The 21,239-nt window shown below is 52.6% G+C and overlaps 1 protein-coding gene across 1 annotated transcript; it reads right to left on the minus strand.

Annotated features, from left to right (window-relative positions):
* Positions 1–210: 210 nt before the first annotated feature.
* CBX6 (chromobox 6) lies at positions 211–11,350 on the minus strand. The gene is made up of 5 exons (XM_032492276.1): positions 11,190–11,350; positions 10,966–11,009; positions 10,749–10,814; positions 10,540–10,606; positions 211–5,891 (listed from the first exon to the last, which is right to left on the minus strand). Exons 1-5 carry the CDS (start codon positions 11,256–11,258, stop codon positions 4,890–4,892), a joined length of 1,248 nt encoding a protein of 415 aa, XP_032348167.1. The 5' UTR covers positions 11,259–11,350; the 3' UTR covers positions 211–4,889.
* Positions 11,351–21,239: the final 9,889 nt, after the last annotated feature.

Consider the following 21,239-nt stretch of genomic DNA (forward strand, 5'->3'; position numbering starts at 1 on the left):
GCACCTTGGTGTAGCTGTGTAGCGAGCTCCCCTCAAGTGCAGCTCACTTGCACGGTGCGAGGTGGAGGCGGTGTGGGAGGTGGGGAGCTCGGAAACGGGCCGGGAGCTGGTCAGCCGCAACCCCCATCCTCATTGCACCGGGAAGGGCAGGGCCCGATGCTTTCTAAAGATTGTGGTCCCGGCCGGAAGAAATGAGACAGACCCGGGGGCTAGACATTAGCTTCGGAATGTGACAATTTATTTGGGGGGCAAAAGAGGCTTTTCACGCCCCCTTCCTGGCATTGATACAATATTGAAGAGCAGCAGAACAAAACGTACAAGACGAGAGTAATCAGTACAGACCCCCCACCCCCGGCCCAGAAACAACCAAATCCAGAACAGAACCAAAACCCACACCCGACAACACAACCTGTCTTCGCCACCCACAGCCTCTGGGAGCCAGGCAGGTGGACCAGAACCCGGCCCCACCCTGGGGTGGCATCTCCGTTTCTGGACTCCTGCTTACCCTACTAGTTTCCTGTCTTGAACCACTGGAGGCAAAGTTTAGCCAGCTGGGAGCTGGATGGTTGAACCACAGACAAAGGCAACAACACTTCATTTTTAAAATGAGAGAGAGAAAAAAAGAGACAGTGCCCCTCCCCAAATATAGAGCTATATATGTATATTTTATATATATAGAATTCATTCGTGCACAATTCATTAAATGAGCTTTTAAAAAATTAAAAAAATTATAAGATACATTCCTTTAGGCCTTTGTGTTTTTAAATTAAAACCAACAACAAGAAGTCTCCATCTCTACTCTGCCCAACAGCAGGGGCAGGCCCCAGAACCCCTGGTTCCCTCTACCTTGGCCTCTTGCAAGGGGTCTCTTGTTAGACCACCAACTCCCCTTGGCCTAGCCGAAGCTCTGCATACAGTAGGCGCTCACTCACTGTTGGAGTAGGATGCTGAGTCCTTCAAGGCATGGAGAGGGAGGCCTGGGAGGCAGGGTCCTCAGTCCCCACCCAGCCTGTCCCCCTATTCTGGCGTCTCGTGGACTGTCAGGAAGATGGGGTCAGGCTGGGAAGACCCTCTCCTGGAGCTTTCGCTCCTGATTCTGGGCTTTCTGAATCTGAGAGGAGATGCAGACAGAGAAAACAACGAAAACCTTTAAACACTTTCCTTTTTTTTTCTTTTTTCAAAAGTGATTCCTTAAACCATACAAGCCCCCAAGAGGCTGCCTTGGGCTAGTGCATGGGAGCCCGAAAGTGGGAGTGACCAGGCGGGCTCCACTGTCCTGCGTGGGCCAAGTGCAAAAACAAAACAAAACAAAACAAAACACACCGGAAAAACCAACATAAATCCCCAAAGGTAGGAAAGACGGTGTGTCCACTTGGGTCCCCCCAGAGGCTAGAAAGGCTGGTGGCAGCCCAGCTCCCCGAGCTAACGGTTTCCTCCACTGGGCTGACCGCTTGCCCAGAGGCACCTGGCTCAGGGGTATGCCCCAGGCTTTGCAGGGGCTTCTGGCCCCCACCCCCCAAGAGGTTTTCCTCCAAAGGCCAGAGCAGCTGGGCTCTTCACTCCAGGGAAGCGGTTTGGCCTCTCAGAGCCCGTTTCTTGGTCTTTTAAGTAGGATGACCCCTCCCACTCTGCCTGCCTCACACTGAGGTTGGGGACTTGATCATCACCTCTTTTCGGAGCAGAGGAGGGCTCAGCCCATTCTGACCATGACCATTTTGCAGGGTGAGAATGAAAGGGTGCTGTGGGAGGTTGGAGGCCCCAGTGCCAGCAACCTCAACCACCATCTAATCTTCAGCAGCTGCCTAGACACCAGCAGCGCTCTATGAAAAGGCCTTGCCGCCCAATACACCCATTTCACAGAAGGGCAAACTGAGGATCCGAGAGGGGAACGAGACCAGGAGGGGCCCCAACTTCCCATCTCAAACTAGAGACACCAGACCTCATCTGTTTCCTATGACATGGGGGTGGGGAGAGGGTGGCACTAAGGGGAGATGACCTCAACCAATATTCAACATGGGGAGAGATTAGGCTTTGAGGGGATATTTCACATATAAAAATAAAGCAAACCAGACTGCAACTTCTGCTTGGTAATTAGGCAAACGGAAAAGCAGCAATGGGGGAGGAAGGGCCCATGGGAGGCTGATCTGTGCAAGAGTTGGGGGGTGGGGGCTGTGGGACCCCGTTCAGAGCCACCCTGGGAGAGAGGTAAGGCGGGCTCTGCTTGCTCTTGACCTGGTGCCCACTCAGGCCCCCCCAGGGGAGCTGCCCACCTGGGAGTCAAGGGCAGCGACCCGCCTGTGGAAACAGAAGGTGTGGGCACTTCCTCTCTCTGTGGTTACCCCCAGCCCCCTATGATCACCACCGAAGATTCTCCCAGAGTCCACAGCTCCTGTCTTCCTGAAGCCTGCATCCCCCACCTGGCTAGGGAAGCTCAGGGGTATCATGGTCTTTGGGGTGATGGGGAGGGAGATTCCCTCATGGGGTGGCCGTGGAGGGACCAGATGGCCCAATAGGCTGGCAAAGGGCAAGGAACCCAACTGCACCTGCTCACCAGCCTTCCTGGAGAAAGTCACCAACGATGGGTCCCGGCTATAGTAGGACTCCTGTGGACCCCAACCTCCCCAAATCTCAGCACTGTCTGCCCAGCTCCTGCAGCTTCTGGCAAGTTCCCTTGGGATGAGGGGTCATCCTTCCCTTTGAGCGAAAACAGATGTGGAATCTGGGCCCAGCAAGGAAGGAGGGCAGCTGCCTTCACCCCTGGGCCCTCCCAGCTGGGCCTGGGCCTCTAGCCACGTCCTAACAACATTGCCGCCTCACCTGTGCAATCACTGCGTTACTAGTTTTTCTTTAAATATCTTTCTCCCCACCCCCCCAAACCCATAGGAATCCCACAATATTTTTTTCTATTTCTTTTTTCTTTTTTTCCTCTTTTTTTGTTTTTTCTGTTTTTTGCAAAACTAACTCTTTCACTTTCCTGTCATAAAATCACCTCTGAAAACACAACTTCTTTACAAAAAGGTCACGAATGACATGGACTCTCAGGAAAACACATTTCTATGGTCTCTGGAAACACCTGTAACTGGCACCCAGGTGGATGCTCACCTGGGGTAGGGGTCGGGGGGAAATCACCTCTAAGGACAGAGGAGAAATACCAGCCCTTATTTGGGGGAAAGCCAATTGGCACTTGGACGGCCACAGAGCCAACACAAAGGGCAGGGTGGGGAGGGGTCCAGGAGTGCCAGCCCCCCAAACCCTGTGAGGGCCCTAGTCCTCCATCCCAGGGTGGGGAGGGACGGGGCCTTGCCGTGGCCCCTGGCAGAGAGATTCAGAAGAAAGAGTTCTCCCGTGCTTAGGACCAAGGCGTTTGTTACCGAATTGAATTCCCTTTCTGCCCCCTCCTTTTGCCATCCGCGTTCTGAGCTGAGACACCAGGAAGCCAGCTCCAGCAAAGACCTGCCACTCATGCCAAACTGAGCCCGGGCAGAGTCCCAGGGCTGGCTGGCAGGGCTGCCTCCCCTGTGCACCAGGCCCCTGGTCCAGCACACAGTTGCCCTCCTGAAGGACACAGGCCCCATCTTCCGTCCCCCTTTTGGCCTGCCTACCCTTCCAGTGCCCAGCCTAAAACTGGGGCTTTGGTCTCTGCCACTGCCATGGACACCTCAGCTACCTGGCAGCAGCGGGAAAGAGAAGCTGCCCGGGGCACGAGGCCTCCCTCTGCTTAGAGCAGGCTGGGTTGTGAGAAAGCCTCGGCGGTCAGAAGCAAGAGACGGGGGGCTGGAGAAACCAGCGACCCACTGAACGATGTCCAGGCTTCCTCCTCCCCCCGAACACCCAGGAGGAAGGTGAAGCTTGTGATGGGCGTCTCCCCTCTGCCTTAGGCCCCACCATGCCACATTTGTAGCCAAGACCCGACAGGGTGGGCTGACCACCCCACAGGGGAAGGGCGTGGGGCACGCACCCCCTGCACAAGCGGCCCAGGAGGGTCAGCGTCCACAGCAAACTCCTCCGACCCGGGCCAGGTCCCAGGCCCTGCTGATGGCAAAGGAAGGTCCAGGCCTTCAATTTGACAACCCTATCCTAAAGAACCCTAAAGGGCGCAGCCTGGAGAGCCTGGGCCCAGTGCCCAATGCACACACGGACACACGCAGATGCGCCAAGGGCGGCAGACACACACGCAGTCGGAAGTCTGCGCAGTGGGTTGTGGTAGCACCTTTGGTCAAGAACTGAAGGGCCTTTAGATGCTGGGAGGCTGCAGCAGGTGAGGTCCGTGCCAATTCCTCTGACCTTCCAGAGGGAAAGAGATGGGTGGGTGGGGCCCAAGGGGGCCTGATTGGGTCTTGCCCAAAAGTGGGCCCTTGTTGATGTAGGGGAAGGGGCCAAGGCCGGCTTCACCTCAGCCTCTGTCTGGTTTCCCATCCCTGCCCCTCCTGCCCAGGCATCTGGAGAAAGGAGAGGGACGGTGCCCATGCTAGAATGGGGTCCTCTAAGGGGCCCCGCAGCTGCCGGGTTAGCACCGAGAAATCAGATGCTGTGTGCGAGAGCCGGAAGCAAGCTGGGGAGACAGGGTGGGATGTGGAGGGGGCAGCTGAACCCCAGGTTCTGGGGCTCCCCAGGAGCCACACAGCAGGCCCCACTGTGCATGGGCAGGGAGGGTGCCTAGAGACAAGGAGGACTTCCCAGTGCCCTGGCCCCACCCTAGCCTCAACCCTTTCTAGGACTGCCCCTCCCATTGGGCTTCAGCCCCCAGCCCCATCCCGGGGTCAACACCGAGCCATTCGAAACAAGCAAAGCACAGGCAGGGTTGTCTGAGTTGGGGGCAGGGGCGGGAGCAAGAGTATGACTTTGGGCAGGAGGGCCCCCCCCAAGCCCCCCTCCTTAGTGGAGCCCCCTCACTTGCTCACCCCACTGCTGCCACCCACCGCTGCAGCGCCTGCTACCCCAGCAGCCACCTTCTCGAAATCCTCAGGGTTGCAGAATTCCTTGATAGTAACCGTCAGGAGGTTGCTGGTGACATCAGTGACGACCACGTTGGAACAAGGTGACATCTCAGGGCGCCAGTCCCCAGCCTCGGGCTCGGAGGCAGCACCGGCAGGCTCAGGGGCGGCGGGAAGGGCCTGGCTGGCAGCCACAGTGCCATCGGGAGGCGCCCGCTTACTGGTGGCTGCAGCCTCCGGAGAGATGGACAGGTCAAGCACCTCGGGCTCCCGCCAATCGGAAGCAGATGGGTTGGTGGTCTCCGGTAGCAGCTTGGGGGGCGCATCATCCGGGTCGGAGGAGGACTGCGGGGCTGGCGAGGGGCAGCCGGAGGAGCTGGAGCTGTGGGCGTCGAAGGGGGCGCTGGGGGCCGCCAGGAGCAGCCCCGGGCCGGGGGACGCGGAGATGTCGGCCTTGCCGGCTGGCGGGGGCGGCAGAGGGCCCGGCGGCGGCTTATTGTACAGCGCGAAGGCGCCAAACTTCACGTGGCGGATCTGGGTGCGCAGGATACTCTCGCTGAACTTCTTGCTCTTGCCGATGACGCGGTTCCGCGAGGGGACTTTGGGGCGAGCGAGGGCCCCAGCCCCCTGCCCGGCGCCGCCTCCGCCCGCGCCCTTGTCGATCACCTTCAGGTTCAGGATGATGCGGTTCCGCTTGGGCTCCCGCGGCTTGACCTTGCGATTGATGATACGCACGGTCTCGGAGAAGGGTGAGATGGGCGGGCGCAGGCCGGGGCTGCCCCCCTGGGGGTCTGGGCGGGGGAGGGGGCGGCGGGACATGCGGTGGCAGCGGCGGATGTCCTTCTTGAGCCGGTGCACGGCAGCGCTGGAATGCAGCTTGGGCGAGGAGGCGCTGGCGCTCGGCTTGACGGAGAAATGGACATCACTGATGCGGAGGGCCTCTGCCTGGGCCCGCGCCTGCGGGACAGAGGGAGGCCGTAGGTGCGGGCTCGGCTGCCCGCTGACCCCCCACGCACACCCCTGCGCCCGCCAGCCATCCCCAAGTATGGTTTCATGAAGCCATCCTGACAGCACATAACAGAAATCAGTAGTACTCACGACCCCCTCTCAGCGATAAAAGTAAACTGATTCAGGAGTGTAGGGCTGGAGGGCAAGTCAGGCTCTCATCCAGGCCCAACTCCAAGACAACTAAGTTGGAAGCCTGGCTGTGGGCCCTGGGGGCAGACCAGTGGGGCGCTGCCCTTGCAGACATAGAAGTGTCAATAACCAGGACGCTGACCAACCCTACTCTGAGAAAGATCCCAGCCTGGCACTCCACAGACCAATGATTGGTGCCAGAAAGGAGAAGGAGGTCCCTCCCTGCTCCACCCCACCCTCCACCCCATGAACCCATTTGCAAATGCCCTGTGCTCTTTCTCTGCCTTTGAACAGGCTGCCCCTCCAGCTCAGACGTGTCTCCTCAGCTCGTCATCAGCTCTGGGCAGACCCTTGGCCCCTCTTCTATGCTCCCAGCCCCTTGCACTTCCCTTCCTAGGTCTGATTCATCAGTCTGCCCAGGGTCTGGCTCAGGGCCTGGGTCCGAGCAAATCAGTGCCAACAGATTCCAAAGCCAACACCTAAAGCCTGGTTGGCATCCACCCCAGTAGACATGGGCTTGGTGGAGATGGACCAAGAGGTGGGATCCACCACTTCATATTCTCTGTGCCAGGGTGGCCTGGGGGCAGGATGGCTGAGCAGAAGTCTGTGGGGAGCAAGGGATGCTGTCCCAGGTTCCCGGGCCCAGCTGCGCTAACTCCCAGGTGTGAAATCAGTAAAGACTCTGGACTCTGCAGCGGCTCACCAGCTGCCTGCTGGAAGATGCAGGGTGTGTGGCAGGGCCCTCAGAGGCCCCAGGTCCAGGGCAAGAGACTCACAGATCATATAAGCAATCCTCCACGGCCAGTCCTTCCTTCACTAAGAAAGTTCTAATGAGTCACGTGCCAGCTGCCTGGGGCTGCTAGGAACACACACAGTTTCTACTTCCAGGGGGCTGCACTCCATGGAGAAGACAAGGAACAGGCAATTAGCACAAAGGGTGACTCAGTGCAACAGAGGAAGTACGGGGTCCGGAGGAGCACAGACTGGGAGCCCGGGCCCAGTCTTGGAGGATGAAGCCTAAGTAAGAGAAAACTCTTGTCCTTCCTGAGCTCAACTATGCCCCAGGTGGCTGTGGAGGCCCAGAAGGCCTGCTGAAGGGGCAGTGCTAAGACAAATAGTGGAGGCAGAGAGAGCCCAGCGATAAGAGGATGGAGTGGCCAAGGGACTGAAAGCAAAGGTTGGACCGCGGTCAGAGGTGGATGACCCGTCTATGTTCTGTACAGACACCCAGGGTCCTGGTGAGGAAGGGAGACCGTTAGGCAGTGACTGCCTCTATCCAAGGGGGGAGAAAGCAGTGGCTGAGAGGAGGGCCACATTCCCTAGGTCAGTCTGTGAGCTCCCCAAAAGTGGGATCTGTGGTTTGGGGGTCTCTCTACCTCCCATTCCCACAGTGCTGGACGATTAGCCAGTACGTGGAATGCAGCCTGTACACCTCTCAGGCAAGACCACAGCCCCAGAAGAGGCGTTTGCGGATTTAAGTGCTGAATAAGTGAGGATGTCATTTAGAATGTGGGAGAGGCACACTTTATTGCCACATGGTCCTCCCAGCCATGCTGGGGGGAGGGGGGAGTCTCCTGGGATGGCTTAACAATCCCTCCAGCCACTAGGTGGTGGTACACATGGGCCCAATCTGCCCTGTGCCAGAGCTGCCAGCTCCTCCTGCTCCAAGGCAATGGAGCCAGGGGCCGGTTCCCTCACACCCTTTCCCAGACAAAGGCAGGGGAAAGCCAGCCTTTCCTTGGCCGGGCAAGAAGGGCTTTTTGCAGGTTCATCCCCGTGGGAGCTTGCAGGATTCCCCACTCTTTCTGATCCCGCCAGGGGTTAGCATTTATTCCCTCTGCACACTGAGCCTGAGCTCCGGGACCTCTGTAATTATGGTCCTGCCAGAGTCCACAGTGATGGGTGGTCCCTGGGGACTGAAGAGTGCAGGTGAGGCAAACATCAGATTCAGAATGAAACCCCAGCTAGGTGGGCCTCCTGCGACCACCAGACAGTATATGTTACCTGCTTAGCACAGTGCCTGGCACACAGCAAGCGCTTGAGAAATAACCTGGACTTACCTATCCCAGGGGGTGCTTATGAGCAGTAATCTTTTTCTAATTTATAGTTTCCAACTTTTCTACAAAAAACATTTTTTACTTCATAATTTCTAAACGTTATTTTTTACAAGGGGCTGGTTTACAATTCCTCCTCCTCTCCCCTCCCCAGGTTGAGAATTCTTTGAAGGTGGGACTTGTGTCTGCCTGTAAATTAAAAATGGGATCCACAGCCAATGCAGCCAATGCATTTATTGCACTGACTGGGTGACAGGCATAACACTGAGGGGATGGCATGTACTATATGGAGATAGCATGGGAGGTTAAAGACCTGGACTCTACCACTGGCTCTCTGTGACCAAAGGCAAGTTATTTATCCTCTCTGGCCTCAGTTTTCCTATGTATAAAATGGGGATAATGCAACCTACCGTCTGGGCTCCTGTTCTCTTCTGAATAGTTCCCCACAGAAAATAAATGCTCTGAGTGTATAATTTGTTTACTATACACACTGCATCTTGGTGACTCACAGAGGTATGGGTTCAGACCAAGCTGAGGTCGGTCCATCACCTCCTTGCAAATATCCATTTACTTTTTTTTTAGCTTTTTTGGGGAGGGATAATAACGTTTGTTTATTTTTGGAAGCAGTACTGGGGATTGACCCAGCACTTTCTGTATGCTAAGCATACGCTCTACCACTTGTTCTATACCCTCCCTCTCCCTTGCAAATATCTATATCACTCTCATGCTACCTGTTTTTAAAGGTCCAGATCAAGGTCCTTTCATCTGCCTCTCCATCCCCTGCCCTACCAACTCTGCAGCCTTCATAGTTTCCTGCGTATGTGTCCCTCTTGTCCCCTTAGCCTGACGTGTACTCTGAAGGACAGGGTTAAGAAAAGGAGACATGATGAAGCCAGGAAGCTGAGTGGTAGGGGCTCAGTAAATCACTTCCCCTCTCTGGGCCTTGATTTTCTCATCTGAACACTGGGGACAATACCTCCCACTTCATAGGGTTGTTAAGAGATTTAAAGAAAAGAATCTACGTAGGGGCTCAGCACTGTGTTAGGCCCACAGCCAGCTCAGGAATGACAGCTATCCAAAATAAAAGCATTTTGAGTCAAGGCTCCTGGTCATTACCCGCTTTACCGCTAGAGGGCACTCCAGCTGCGCTGAGAGGCTGTCACACGGCCCACTGGCCCTCCAGCTGCTCTGCCCCATCCCTCCTAAGAAGCATCAAGAGTTAAGGTAGCTAAGATGTGCGCAGGTTGGAGACAAGAGTCATAGAAATACATAATTCTGGAAACCCTTCTTTCTTTCAATTCTGCTTTAAGTCCAAAGCAAACCTTAACACATGCACCATCCTTTTGGGGGATGAGGGGGCTACAAAGGCCCCTCCTGCATTGGGCTTTCTGCCTTTTGGACAAACTGGAGACTCTGAGGTTCTGCATTCTGCCCAGTCTCTTCTCTGTAGAGTCCTCCCTGCCCTTCCCATGCCACAGTCACAGTCACAGTCACAGTCACAGGCTCTTGGGGTGGGAAGGAGCCCTGAGACCTCAGTACTAGTGGGACTGGTGGGGAGACTGTAGTTGCCCAGGGAGGCCCACCTGCAGCCTTGCCTGCCACCTTGGGTCATCTTGCCTTCCCTGTCCCACACTGTGTTCGTTCTCACCAAAAAAATAAACACCAAGACACTCTAAGATGGCTTCCTCTGGAGCTAGGTCTTCCTCCCTTGCCGAGGCTAATGTGCTATGCCTTTATTCCCCAACTCCCACCCTCATGAGAACGTCCAGAAACATCCAGAAGTGGGGGAGACAGGCTCAAACCCTAAAGCCAGTGGCTCAGCCTGGGTGATAAAACTCAAAAGTGAAGTGATTTAAAATCAAATTCATGTTGGATCCCTCTGTCAGGAAGGGACACATGCAAAACAAATCCTAAAAGAAAGAGGACAGTGGGAGCAGGGAGGCAGATACCCGCCTCCCCAATGCCTCTCCCTGCTCTCTGCCATGAGGGAGACCACGTTCACTCTTCCCCTGGGTTCCAATTTCAGGCAGAGCCCTACCGGGTCAAAGCTGGGAGAGATGAGGGCTCTCACGTGCAGGATCAACCTCCCTGCCATCCCCTCAGGTGGGCAGCCCCCACCTGCCTTAGCCACCAGCTTCCTGCTGGCATCCCCAGACCCAGGTTTTGTCAGCAAGATCATCCTCCCACCTCGCCACCCCCCCCCATTCCCAGGCCCCTCTTGCTGAAGCTGGAGCTGGCCAGTGCCAGCTGCCAGAGGCTCGTCGGGGGCTCACAACCACCCCCTGCCCAGCTGGGCCCCCCTCTGGAAAGGCCCGCCCGCCTGGGCGCTCGAGGATCTGTCCCTCCCTTGCAGGCCCCGTGTTGCGCCCGGGCTAGGGGCCCGAGAGGGGGCTGCTGGGGCTGGGCCAGGTTACCTTCAGGAGGAAAGTTTTGGGTTTGGGTCCCCTCTTCTTGGGCCCATACAGCTCACGCTCCCTCTCCCTGCGGCCGAGAAAAGCCAGAGATTAAAAAGAGCCCCTTCCCGGGCCCCACTCCGCGCTACCCTCCCCGGCTCTCCCACTTCCCCGCGCGGCGCCCCAGTCGAACCTCGGCCCCGCCGCCCCTGCCAGCTTCCCAAACTCACTTCTGCTCGAAGGCTGCAATGAGCCGCGAGTCCAGGATGTTCTCCTCGGGCTCCCAAGTGCTGTACCTGCCGAGTTACACATGCACAAAATAAAAAAGAAAACCAGAGAAGCAAAGGCACATGGAAGGGAGCAAATATGCGCACCCCCCAGGGGAAAAAAAGGCCCCGGTGTCCGCTGCCTCCCCTTCCCCCTCCCCCTGGGCCCCGTGACACTCACTTGATAGCCCACCCTTTCCATTTCACCAGGTACTCGATGCGTCCCTGAAAAAACAGAGAAGAAAAAAGGGAGGAGTGGGGGTGGGGAGGATGCGGGGACGCGAGGAGGCGACGGCGCGGGGGTGGTCGAGAGAGCTCGGGTTAGCTGGACCGCTTCGTCCCAATGGCCCGCGGAACGGGGCACCGGCTGCCGGGCGAGGCGTCCCGCCCCGGGAGGCGGCTCACCTTTCGGATCCGCCGTTTGATGATGGATTCGGCCGCGAAGACCCGCTCGCCCACTGCAGACAGCTCCATCTTGCTCAGCGGCACCCACAGCCCATAATACTCCCTGCTCCCGCGGCCGGTGCTGCACCGCTCGCGCACGCGCCGCAGCGCACAGGCCCGGCGGACGGGCGCGCGGCAGGGCGCGCGCTCGCGTTCCAGCGGCGGGCCGTCACGTGACCCTCCGGGCCAGCGCGCCGTTGCCAGGACCTCCTCCTCCCTCGGGGCGGTTGCTAGGGAAAGTGAGCGCTCGCGGGGCGGGGGCGCGCGCTGGCTCTTAAAGGGGCCTCGCCTGGCACTCGGAGCCGCGGCCAGGAACCCCGGAGATGCTTGGCCTGTGCGAAGCCGGGATGGGCGCAGTGCAATCCTATGAACATTTTCTCGTTCTCCTCCCCAACTTCTCGACCCCTGAAAGCTGACAGCTTTTCACTCCTTTTAACCTTGCCTTGCAAGTCTCTCCTGGCACCGGGCGGGGAAGGGCAGAAGAGTCTCTGCAGCCGCTGCTCATCCTCCCAGCAGAAGTTTGCAAACAGTTAAATATGATACAGCAGAAATGCATTTGCTGTTGCCTTGCCAGGCCCTGCGGGAATTTCTTTAAAACATTGCCCCCCCCCCCTTTTATCCATTATTTATGTGTTCGTGGGAGTGTGGTTTTGTAACCAGTTCAGATGAATTAAAACAAAAACTCCACCGCAGGAAAGGAGCGGGGGCGGTGAATAGGGCCGAGGAAGGCCAGGGTGATCATACGCGTCTGTGTTTCAGCCAGGGTCCTGGGCGGCACCTGCCTTCACCCAGGAGGTCTGGTGAAGACCGCAGTGAGGACGATGTGGCGGTGGGGGATTGGGTGGGAGAGAGGCCGCAGGGTAACAACGGACTCCCCACATGCCAGATTGGGCCCAAAGCGGGTCATCCTTGGGTCATTCGGCAGAAGCGGCGTTGGCCGTCACGTCTGTATGTCTTCTGATTCCCAGGCCCCCTCGCCGCGTCACCCTCCTGCCGCCTACAGTTCCTCTAATGGTTCCGCCATTGCTCACCGAGAGACCAGACCCCAGCTTCCTATTTGGGGAGGGCCTGGGAGACCTGAGCTGTCCCGGAATGGACACAAAGTTGTCCTGCCACACAAAACGGTCCATTTCTTTTATTTTGAATTACTTAAACTTTATTTTTTGTTTCACCAACAGTCTTGTTCTTTGTAAATTTTTTTAAAAGGAAGAAAAAAAAGCAACTGTCTATAATCTCCATCAAACCATTAACCTCTTCACGGATCTTCTCCCAGCCTCTGCCCTCTGCCTATATAAACACACGTATACATGCACGTATAGCCTTTGGATAAACATACAGAATTTAAGCGTATATATTTAAATTATTTCTTTTTAGCAAAATGGGATCGTATCATTCATAGTGTCTGGAATCCGCTTTTCTCTCTTAAGATAAAGTGGACCTCTTTTGGTGTCATGCAGTACAGATTTCACCATCATTTTAGTGTCTGTGGTGGGGCTGAGACAGAGGTGGAGAGGAATGGGGATGTGGTAAGGGTCACGGTTTTCTCTTGCTCTCATTACTTATTTATTAGAAAAGAGGATTTTTACATTCTGTGGTACAACACCAATTCTTGCGGTTTCAAGTCAACCACGTAAATATTTCCGCTTCTCATTGCTGCATCTTTGCCGATTTGTCCAGTTATTACCTTAGGAGAAATCCTCCTCCCCCTTAAAATCAACATGCTCTTGAGAATAGCTTTGTGCCGGGCTGCCCTCCCAGGGGTGGTGGGGGTGGACGGGCAGGTGAGCTGAGTGTGCGTGTGCGTGCGCGTGCGCGTGTGTTTTCACCCTGAGGGACACAGGCAGCTGGACGAAGCAGGAAAATATTAATCCATTTGTTAGTTCATTCAGCAGCTTTTGTGAACCCTTTTTAAGGCTTTGCTTTAGACTGTCAGAAACAAAGGTGCCCCAGGCGTGAGGGACACTTGGGTGAGGAAGGCATCTGCTATATAGTGTGACTAATGCTGGAATAAAGGTCTATTAATTTCTATGGCTGCTGTAACAAGTTACCACAAACTCAGTGGCTTAACATAGATGTGTTATCTTACAGTTCTGGAGGTCAGAAGTCCTGCATCCGTGTCATCGGGCTAAAGTCAAGATACCCTCAGGGCTGGTTCCTTCTGGAGACTCTAGGAGAGAATCCATTCCTTGCTTCTTCCAGCTTCTAGAAGCTGCTGGCATTCCTTGGCTCATGGCTGCATCCCTCCAATCTTTACTTTTGCCTTCCCTTGACTGACCTCCTGCCTCCTTCAAGTAAGAACCTTTGTAATTACATTGGACTCACCCAAATAATTGAGGATAATCTCTCCATCTTGACATCTTTACTGTAATCGTATCTGCAGAGTCCTTTCCACCACTGGGTAACATATAAGGTATGTAAGGTATCGTATTCATAGGTTCTGGGGATTAGAATGTGGACATCTTTGGGTGGGTGGGGCATTATTCAACTTACCACAAACGGTATGTGAAAAATGCCTTAGGAGTCTAGATGTATTAGTTACAGTTCTCCGGAGAAACAGAACCAATAGGATGTATATAGAAATATATAAGAGGAGATTTATTGTAGGAATTGGTTCACACGGTTATGGAGACCCAAGAAGTCAACTGTCTGCAAACTGGAGAACAGGAAAGCCAGCGGCATAAGGCCTGAGAACCAGGAGGCTGCTGGTATAAGTCCCTGAGCCTGAAGCCCTGACAACCAGGAGCTCCAATGCCTGAGGGCAGGAGAAGATGGATGTTCCAGCTCAGGAAGAGAAGGAATTTGCCATTCCTCCACCTTTTGGTTCTATTCGGGCCTCAATGGATACCATGGTGCCTGTCCGCATTGGTGAGGATGCTCTCTTTACTCTGTCTGCTGAATCTAATGCAGACATGTGTACAATAATGTTCACCAGCTACCTGGGCATCCCGTAGCCCAGGCACGCTGACATGAAATTAACCATCATACCAGGTAGGGGAGCAGCCCACTGCCTGGAGGAGGGGAGGCCAGGTGGGCTCCTCAGAGGTGGGAACATTTAACTTTGGACTTGAAAGATGAAGAGGAGATTGCTAGTGAAGAATGAGAAGGGCCTCCTAGGTAGAGGGTCAGCTGGAGCAAGAGCTTCAATGAAAGTCCTTTCCCTTCTTCCTTGGTCTGAGATTTGGTCCAACACCACAAGGCGTTCAATAAATATTTGTTGGATACATGGGTAGGCCATTGAAGGGGTTTTCAGGAGTAAGTGTGCGGGGATTCAGACCCAGCAAACCCTCACTGGTTGTCCTTTTCCCTCCCCTTGTTGGGCTCTGGGAAGGCAAAGATGGTAAAGAGAAGTTTTTTGCCCTCTAGGAACTAAGGTGTACAGAGAGACAAAGGTGCAAACAGATGCGATGTGAGCTGTGCAACTTTTAGCTGTCAACCTCTGAGCCTCAGTTTTCTTCATCTGTAAAATGGGGATAACCATTCCAATCTTGTAGGTTTCTTGTGAGGATAATGAGAGGATATGTATGGCACCTGGAGCTCCGTGATAGTGGGAGTGTGTGTATATATGTGCCCCAGGCCAGCTCATACCTGAAGAGAAATGGAGACACACACACACACACACACACACACACACAAAATACATACTTACAAGCCTCTCTTCCACTGAAACTTAGTTTATTGGATCGGTTCTAGAAACTGAAACTGTGTTGGTCAAAAATAACACCAAACACCTTATAGGGCATTCATCATGTTTCAAGGTCTTTACATAGGATATTAACTAATTTAATCTTCAAAATAATCCTCTGAGGTAGATACTATTATTATTCCTCTTCACTGTTGAGGATACTGGGTTTCTATGCAAACATGGAAGATGCTGAGATGAATAAAACATAAATTCTACGTCTATTAGATGTCCGTCATCTCCTGCTTCCAGATGAGATCTGCCGTGTGATGTAATTTGACTTAACAAAATGATGGACGAAAAAGACATGCGATCAGATGACAATATGAGTCCCAAAGAATTGAAACATGTACGAGTTCCTTCTGAAACATTGTGCTGTGAAATTATGTGCCCCCAAAGAAAGGCTAACTATTTTTAGAAAGAAAGCAGTAGAGACTTTTGGAACTGTGCCTGAATACAGTCATACTTGGGCAAGGGATACAGGGAACTCCAATTTTGGGAGAGGGATCTCTGGAAGTGCAGTTCTGACCAAGTCATTCCTCCATTTAAGACTTTTCAACATGGGAAGGAGCTAAAATATCAAGGGGAGAAAACCCCTCTCAGTGGCTCATTGCTGTCTCTGGAAGGGAGCCCAAGCTCCTTCTCCTGTGAAGGGGCCCTTCCTGATGGTCACCACACACTGCCCCCATCCTGCACCACCCCCTCCTTTGGTCTCATCCAACTACCTGCTGTTTCCTGAACAGTCCCTGCTTTTTTTTTTTTTTTAATTTGGACCTTTGATTCATCTGGGAAGCACCTCCATCTCTTTCAAAACTCAGTCCTGGGGTATTCTTCCATATGAAGCTACATCTAATCCCCCAGGGAGAACTGGTCAGCCTTCCTTGGCCCCAGTTGAGTGTTTGCAGCGTTCTCGGAACAAAGAAGAGTTCTGTTTGGTCACTTGTCATCTCCTCCCATAAAGCATGATCTCCCTGAGGGCAGGGTCCCACACAGCACTCAGTTCTGACACTGGATAGCCAGCCAATGAATACTTACTGAGTGCCAACCAAGTACCCAGTACTAGTCTAGGTGCTGGGGATCTGGCCGAGAAAAGACAGATAGACCCCTGCCCTCAAGAAGCTTAGGTTCTTATGAGGACAGCAGACAGACATCAACCACACAAGATAAGAAGATGATTTTCAGGCCAGATATATGTTATAAAAAGATGAAAGTCACATGGTAGAGAGGAACGGGGAGGGTGGATGGGGTGCTCAGCTAGGGTGATCAGGGCAGGCCCTTAGAGGAGCTGTATCTGAGATGAGCTCTGCACAAGGTAACAGAGGCAACTGCATCGATCTGGGAGAAGAGTTTTCCAAGCAGAAGGAGTGGCAAGTGCAAAGGCCCTGAGGCAAGGACATGCATGGCATATGTGAGAGACAGAGGAAGCCAGTGGGCTGAAGTGGAGGCTGAGGTCTTCAGGAAGGCAGGGGCCCCACATGCAAAGTCTCACAGGCCATGAAGGAGAGCTCGGGCCTTGTTCTGAGGGCAGTGAGGAAGCTCAGGGAGAGATCTCTCTGTGAAAGGAGAAGGAGCCTGGCACAGCAAGGCTGACGCAGTGGCAAAGCCTTGGGTGGTTGGAGAGGTCCTGAGTGCCAAGTGGTGGCTGCTTCTCAAATCAGCCACAGCCCAGCCTCCAGGGAGGCAGAAGGCTGTAGATAAAAATGAAAGAGCTGTCCCTAGAGTCTCCAAGCTCGGGTCCTCTAACAGAGGGGTGAGCATGGGGTGGCCAGGAGGCTGTCCCCCTGGTCGGCTAGTTAGCCTGGGCAGACATGAAGTTTCGCTACAAGACACCAAAGTAGAATGATTTATTTCTCTCTTCAACGACAGTCTGGCTTGTTGAGGCTGGTGGTCCCCAGCAAGTTCAGCAGGACTGTACTCGGGGGAGGTGGTCAAGGCCACGGTTGGGAGAAAGGACTCTTGAGCCACGACAGATAGAACCAGGGAGGATTCTGGCCCCCAGGTCCTGGTGGACCCTCCCTCTTCTGGTAGATCCAAAACAGATGAGAAGAAGTACAAAGTTCCTGGCTGTATTCTTTTCTCTCCCAGCAGAGTGGAGCCAGCTCTGTGCAAACTTGCCCTCTTCCTGCTCTTCCTGTTTTGCTGGGGAACTTTTTTTTTCCCCCTCAAATACTTTTCTGTTGTCTGGGAGGGGATGTTAATTTCTCCAGGTTCTTTTTCACTGTGAGGAAAAGTTAGGGCAACCTGACAGGTGGATGCCTGGAGGCTGCATCTGGGAGAGAAGCAGGAGCCTGGTGCTCCTTTTGGTTTCATTCTGCCAGTTCTGCCAAGTAGTGGGGCCCCTGCCTTGGAGCAGGGGGCCAGCGAGAGGGTCAGAGGAGGCTGGCCACCTGCCCTCTCCACCATCCCTGGCTCGGCCCTGCTCCTGCCCCCAGTGGGGAGCTGTGTCACCCTAGGGCCAGCCAACTTGGCTGGAGAAGGAGAACCTCTCACTGGGTCACATTACCTTTGCCTTTTCCTCCTGTCTCCTTTCCTGGGGCCTCAAGGGTAAGTGATAATTAATTAAGAGCAAAATCTTACTGTGACAGCAGTTCTGGACCAGTTTTGAAAGATAAACTTCTGGGGGTTAAATTAGAAACAATACTTCTGATGGACTCACTGAGCTCTGCCTCGAAAATACACATCCTGCAGAGAAAGCTGCTGTGACCAGCTAAGCAGCTCGGATACTGTGGGAGGGGAGTGTGCCTACAGTGTTGGGGACACACCTGGGCCTCCCAGGCATCACTGGGAGGGATTCCCAGGGGCGTGGAGTTCTCAGGCGATCAGGTAGGCCACAGCCAGAGGACACAAGAATGTGTCAGCCTGATTATGTAAATTTAGGAGCAATCATGCTGGTAGAGGCCCCCCTGCCTGGCCAGCCGGCCGGTCCCTAAGTTCATCACCGTTCCTCCAGGGCTGTCAGAGAGTATTTCTAGTATTATGTGTACGACCCCGATTTGTAAGGTGGACTTTCATCCATGTGGGCAGCCCTGCTGTTGAGAACAGACCTTCACCTTGAGGAGGTGCCCATGAGTACTTAAGAAGGATTTGATTAATTTTGATCTCATTTACAAACTTTAAGTCCTTTAAACATTTCATATTGCATTATCCATCACATATATTTACTTAACTTCCTAAGTATAATTGGCTGAAAAACCTCAAATAATTAAGCAATTCTTACAAACCTAACACATTTAGCTTAAAAATATGGTGACTTTGAAGTTCAATGAGCTGTCCCAGTACTACATAAAATCTTAAGTGCAGATCAATTACTCAATTACACATTTAAATTGGAATCACAAGGCAATCTATTATTCTAATAAACCAAGTTCTCTTCAACATTATAAGGCTATAAATTAGCAAAAACACATTCACATAAAAATATTAACACTTCAGTTTTTGTTCTTTTTCCTTTTTTTACTTAATTTAAATCTTCCTGGGAGTAAAATGTACTTACTCACTAGGGGAACCATTCAGTCATTTGAAGCAATTTTTAAGGATACCTTCTCAGCCGTTAGAATGCACATATGATCCAAGACCTATAGGCCAGGATTGCCTGTGACCCTCATGGACCATTCAGAGGCATTTATCTCAAGACCTCCCGTGTGGGGTCATCTCAGAGCCTTTGGTCCATATTCTTGGGGTTGAGTCGTATCATAACCTAATTCTTTCCTCTGTTCATGGAAATCTGTAACTCCGACCTTACATCATTTCCACATCGATTGGATTTTGTATTATTTTGCCTCTTAAAATACAAAATATCTAAAGTCCTTTGAGTTTCATGATATTAGTAGCTAACATTTATTGAAGGCCTATTCTGTGCCAGGAAGAGTTCCACGTGCCTTTCATTTATTAATTCATTCAACTCTAACAACTCTTGAGGAAGGTACTATTCATTTTCTCGTTTTACAAATAAAGGAACTGAAGTACAGAGAGACTGGGTCATTTGTTCAGGGTCACGTGGGCAGTTAAAGGATGATCTGGGATTCAGAGCCCATGCTCTCACCTGGGACCTTGCTTTTTGAAAAAAAAAAAAAAAAAGAAAATCCTGGTGGGATCACTCAACTTGCATAATTATTCATATAATTTTCCCCTCTCAGGACTTTGACTGCCCCGTCCTGATTCCACACTCAGACACATACACATCACATGGGTCTGATGTCCGCTATTCAGACGTCTTCCCCAGGAGGCATACTTGTTTTGTGTTAGCCCTAATGAGTGGACCTTTACATTTTGGGAAATGGCTCTTGCTTCTCAGTCTGAAGAGACAGTGGGAAAGCGCTTTATCAAAACATAAATAAGAGGGGCATAACAGCAAGCTTTCCTAATCCAACAAAACACCCCAGGGCTCAGTGGTTTAAAACAATACTCATTTATTCTTTTTTAAAAAACAGCTTTATTGAGATATAATTGACCTAGAATAAACTATATATGTCTCAAGTGTACAATCAGTGAGTTCCGACATTTGTGTAAACCTGTAAAGCCATCACCACAGTCAAGATAGTGAACATTCCCATCACCTCCAAAGTGCTCCCTCCCGCCAGTCCACCCTCACCTCCCCCAAATCCCAGGCAATTCCGAGCTGCGTTGTGTCACTACAGATCAGTGTGTGTTTTAGGGGTTTACGTAAAACTCTTATTTGGCTTCTTTCATTCAGCGTAATTATTTTGAGATTCATCTGTGTTGTGTTTATCCTCTTTAATGCTGAGTATTATTCCATTTCATTTGTATGGATACACCTCAACTTACTGGTCCATTTACCTGTGGGTTGGTTAAAACAACTTGCTCATGCTTTTGAGGGTCAGCTAGGAGTTGCTGATCCAGATTTGAATTGGCCTCAAGCAGTAGGCTGGGTCTAATTTTGCTCCATGTGACCCTCCTCTTCCTTGGACCGACATACCAGCCACAGAGCATTATTCCCTTGGCAATGACAGAAGCACAAGTAGGCGAGTCCCACTGCAAAAGCCTATTTCATACCTTTTTTTTTCAAGGTGGCCACAAACACCCCATTTGCTAATACCTGTCACATGGCCAAGCCCAGTATCCGTACCAGAGCCTCATACCCCAAAATGAGGCTGTCCTCACTGTTTGCCGCCTGGGATAACTGGCCAGGGTGGAGGCTTTGCCTGTCTTCAGCTGGGGAATTTCCAAACCTGAAATTGCCCTGTTTGGACAGACGCAGCAATAGATTGGACACGAGAGTCCTCTGCGTCTGCCCCTTCCCATCTGCCAGGGCCAGGCTGGTACATGATGTGTTTTTCACTCTGGAAAGGTGAAAAGGGACAGACTAGGGTGTCCCTTTCTGAAGGGAGACGGAGGAAGTGAAGGGAGTTGGGCACAGAATTTTGCTAATACAGCCCGTGGAGGCTGTGCCAAGACAGAGGCTGGGATTCTGTGGTCCACTGGTTCCTAGGTTTGTTCAAGAAGCCAGGCTAGATGCTGGGGAGACCCAGGCAAGTCAGACAGAGTCCCTGCTCATGCGTGAGGCACTAGCTGTGCAGCAGAGGAGGCAGACCCATAAACAGACCGCTGAGGGAGCTGTGAGGGTGGTGACAGACGTGCTCTGGGTTTTGTGGGATGACGGAAGGAGGGCTAGGGGAGGGGAGAGGCTCCTCCATCATCAGAGACGTTAGAGGGAGCCGTCCCAGCAAGACCAGCCACACAGTCTGTTTCTAAAGTCCACTGATAAATGACTCAAAACAGTATTTTTAAGTTTCTACCATTTGCCAAACACTCTTCTGGGTGCTGGGGACTGCCTTTTGTTATCATAGCAACTGGAGCTTGTATTATCATTGGAATAGGTTGATGATGATGTCAGCCTTCCTCTGGCATGACCAAAGCACTGGCCATCTGGAAAGGCAGGACACCTGGATGCCCTTGGACCTGGGCAAGAGTGGGGGGGGGCAGGCTTTAGAGAGCCTCAAATCAATTATCCCTAAAATACCCTCTATAGTTGGTTTTCTAAATTAGGATGCACGGCCCAATCTGCTTACACCCATAAATCTTTTTAAATTTAGAACAGTTCCTATTTTCTTAATGTGAACTGATGGGACTAAACTATTGTCCCGCAGAACGTTCTGCCGTCTGGATTTGTCTGCTTCCTTGTCGTGAGTTTAGCTGGTCCTTTTGTCTTCTTTTCTCCCATGTCTAACACACCTCACTCAGTAACTCAGATGGATCAAGCAGCCCCCGTCCCCCACAAAGCTTTATGAGGATAGAGAAATGAGAATTACGGAATTACAGGTGTCACTTCAGGGAATTTCTAGAACATTTCACCAAGTAACTGGAGATACGAC

Source organism: Camelus ferus, chromosome 12 (assembly GCF_009834535.1).
Source record: "Camelus ferus isolate YT-003-E chromosome 12, BCGSAC_Cfer_1.0, whole genome shotgun sequence".
NCBI classification, from domain to species: Eukaryota; Metazoa; Chordata; class Mammalia; order Artiodactyla; family Camelidae; genus Camelus; species Camelus ferus.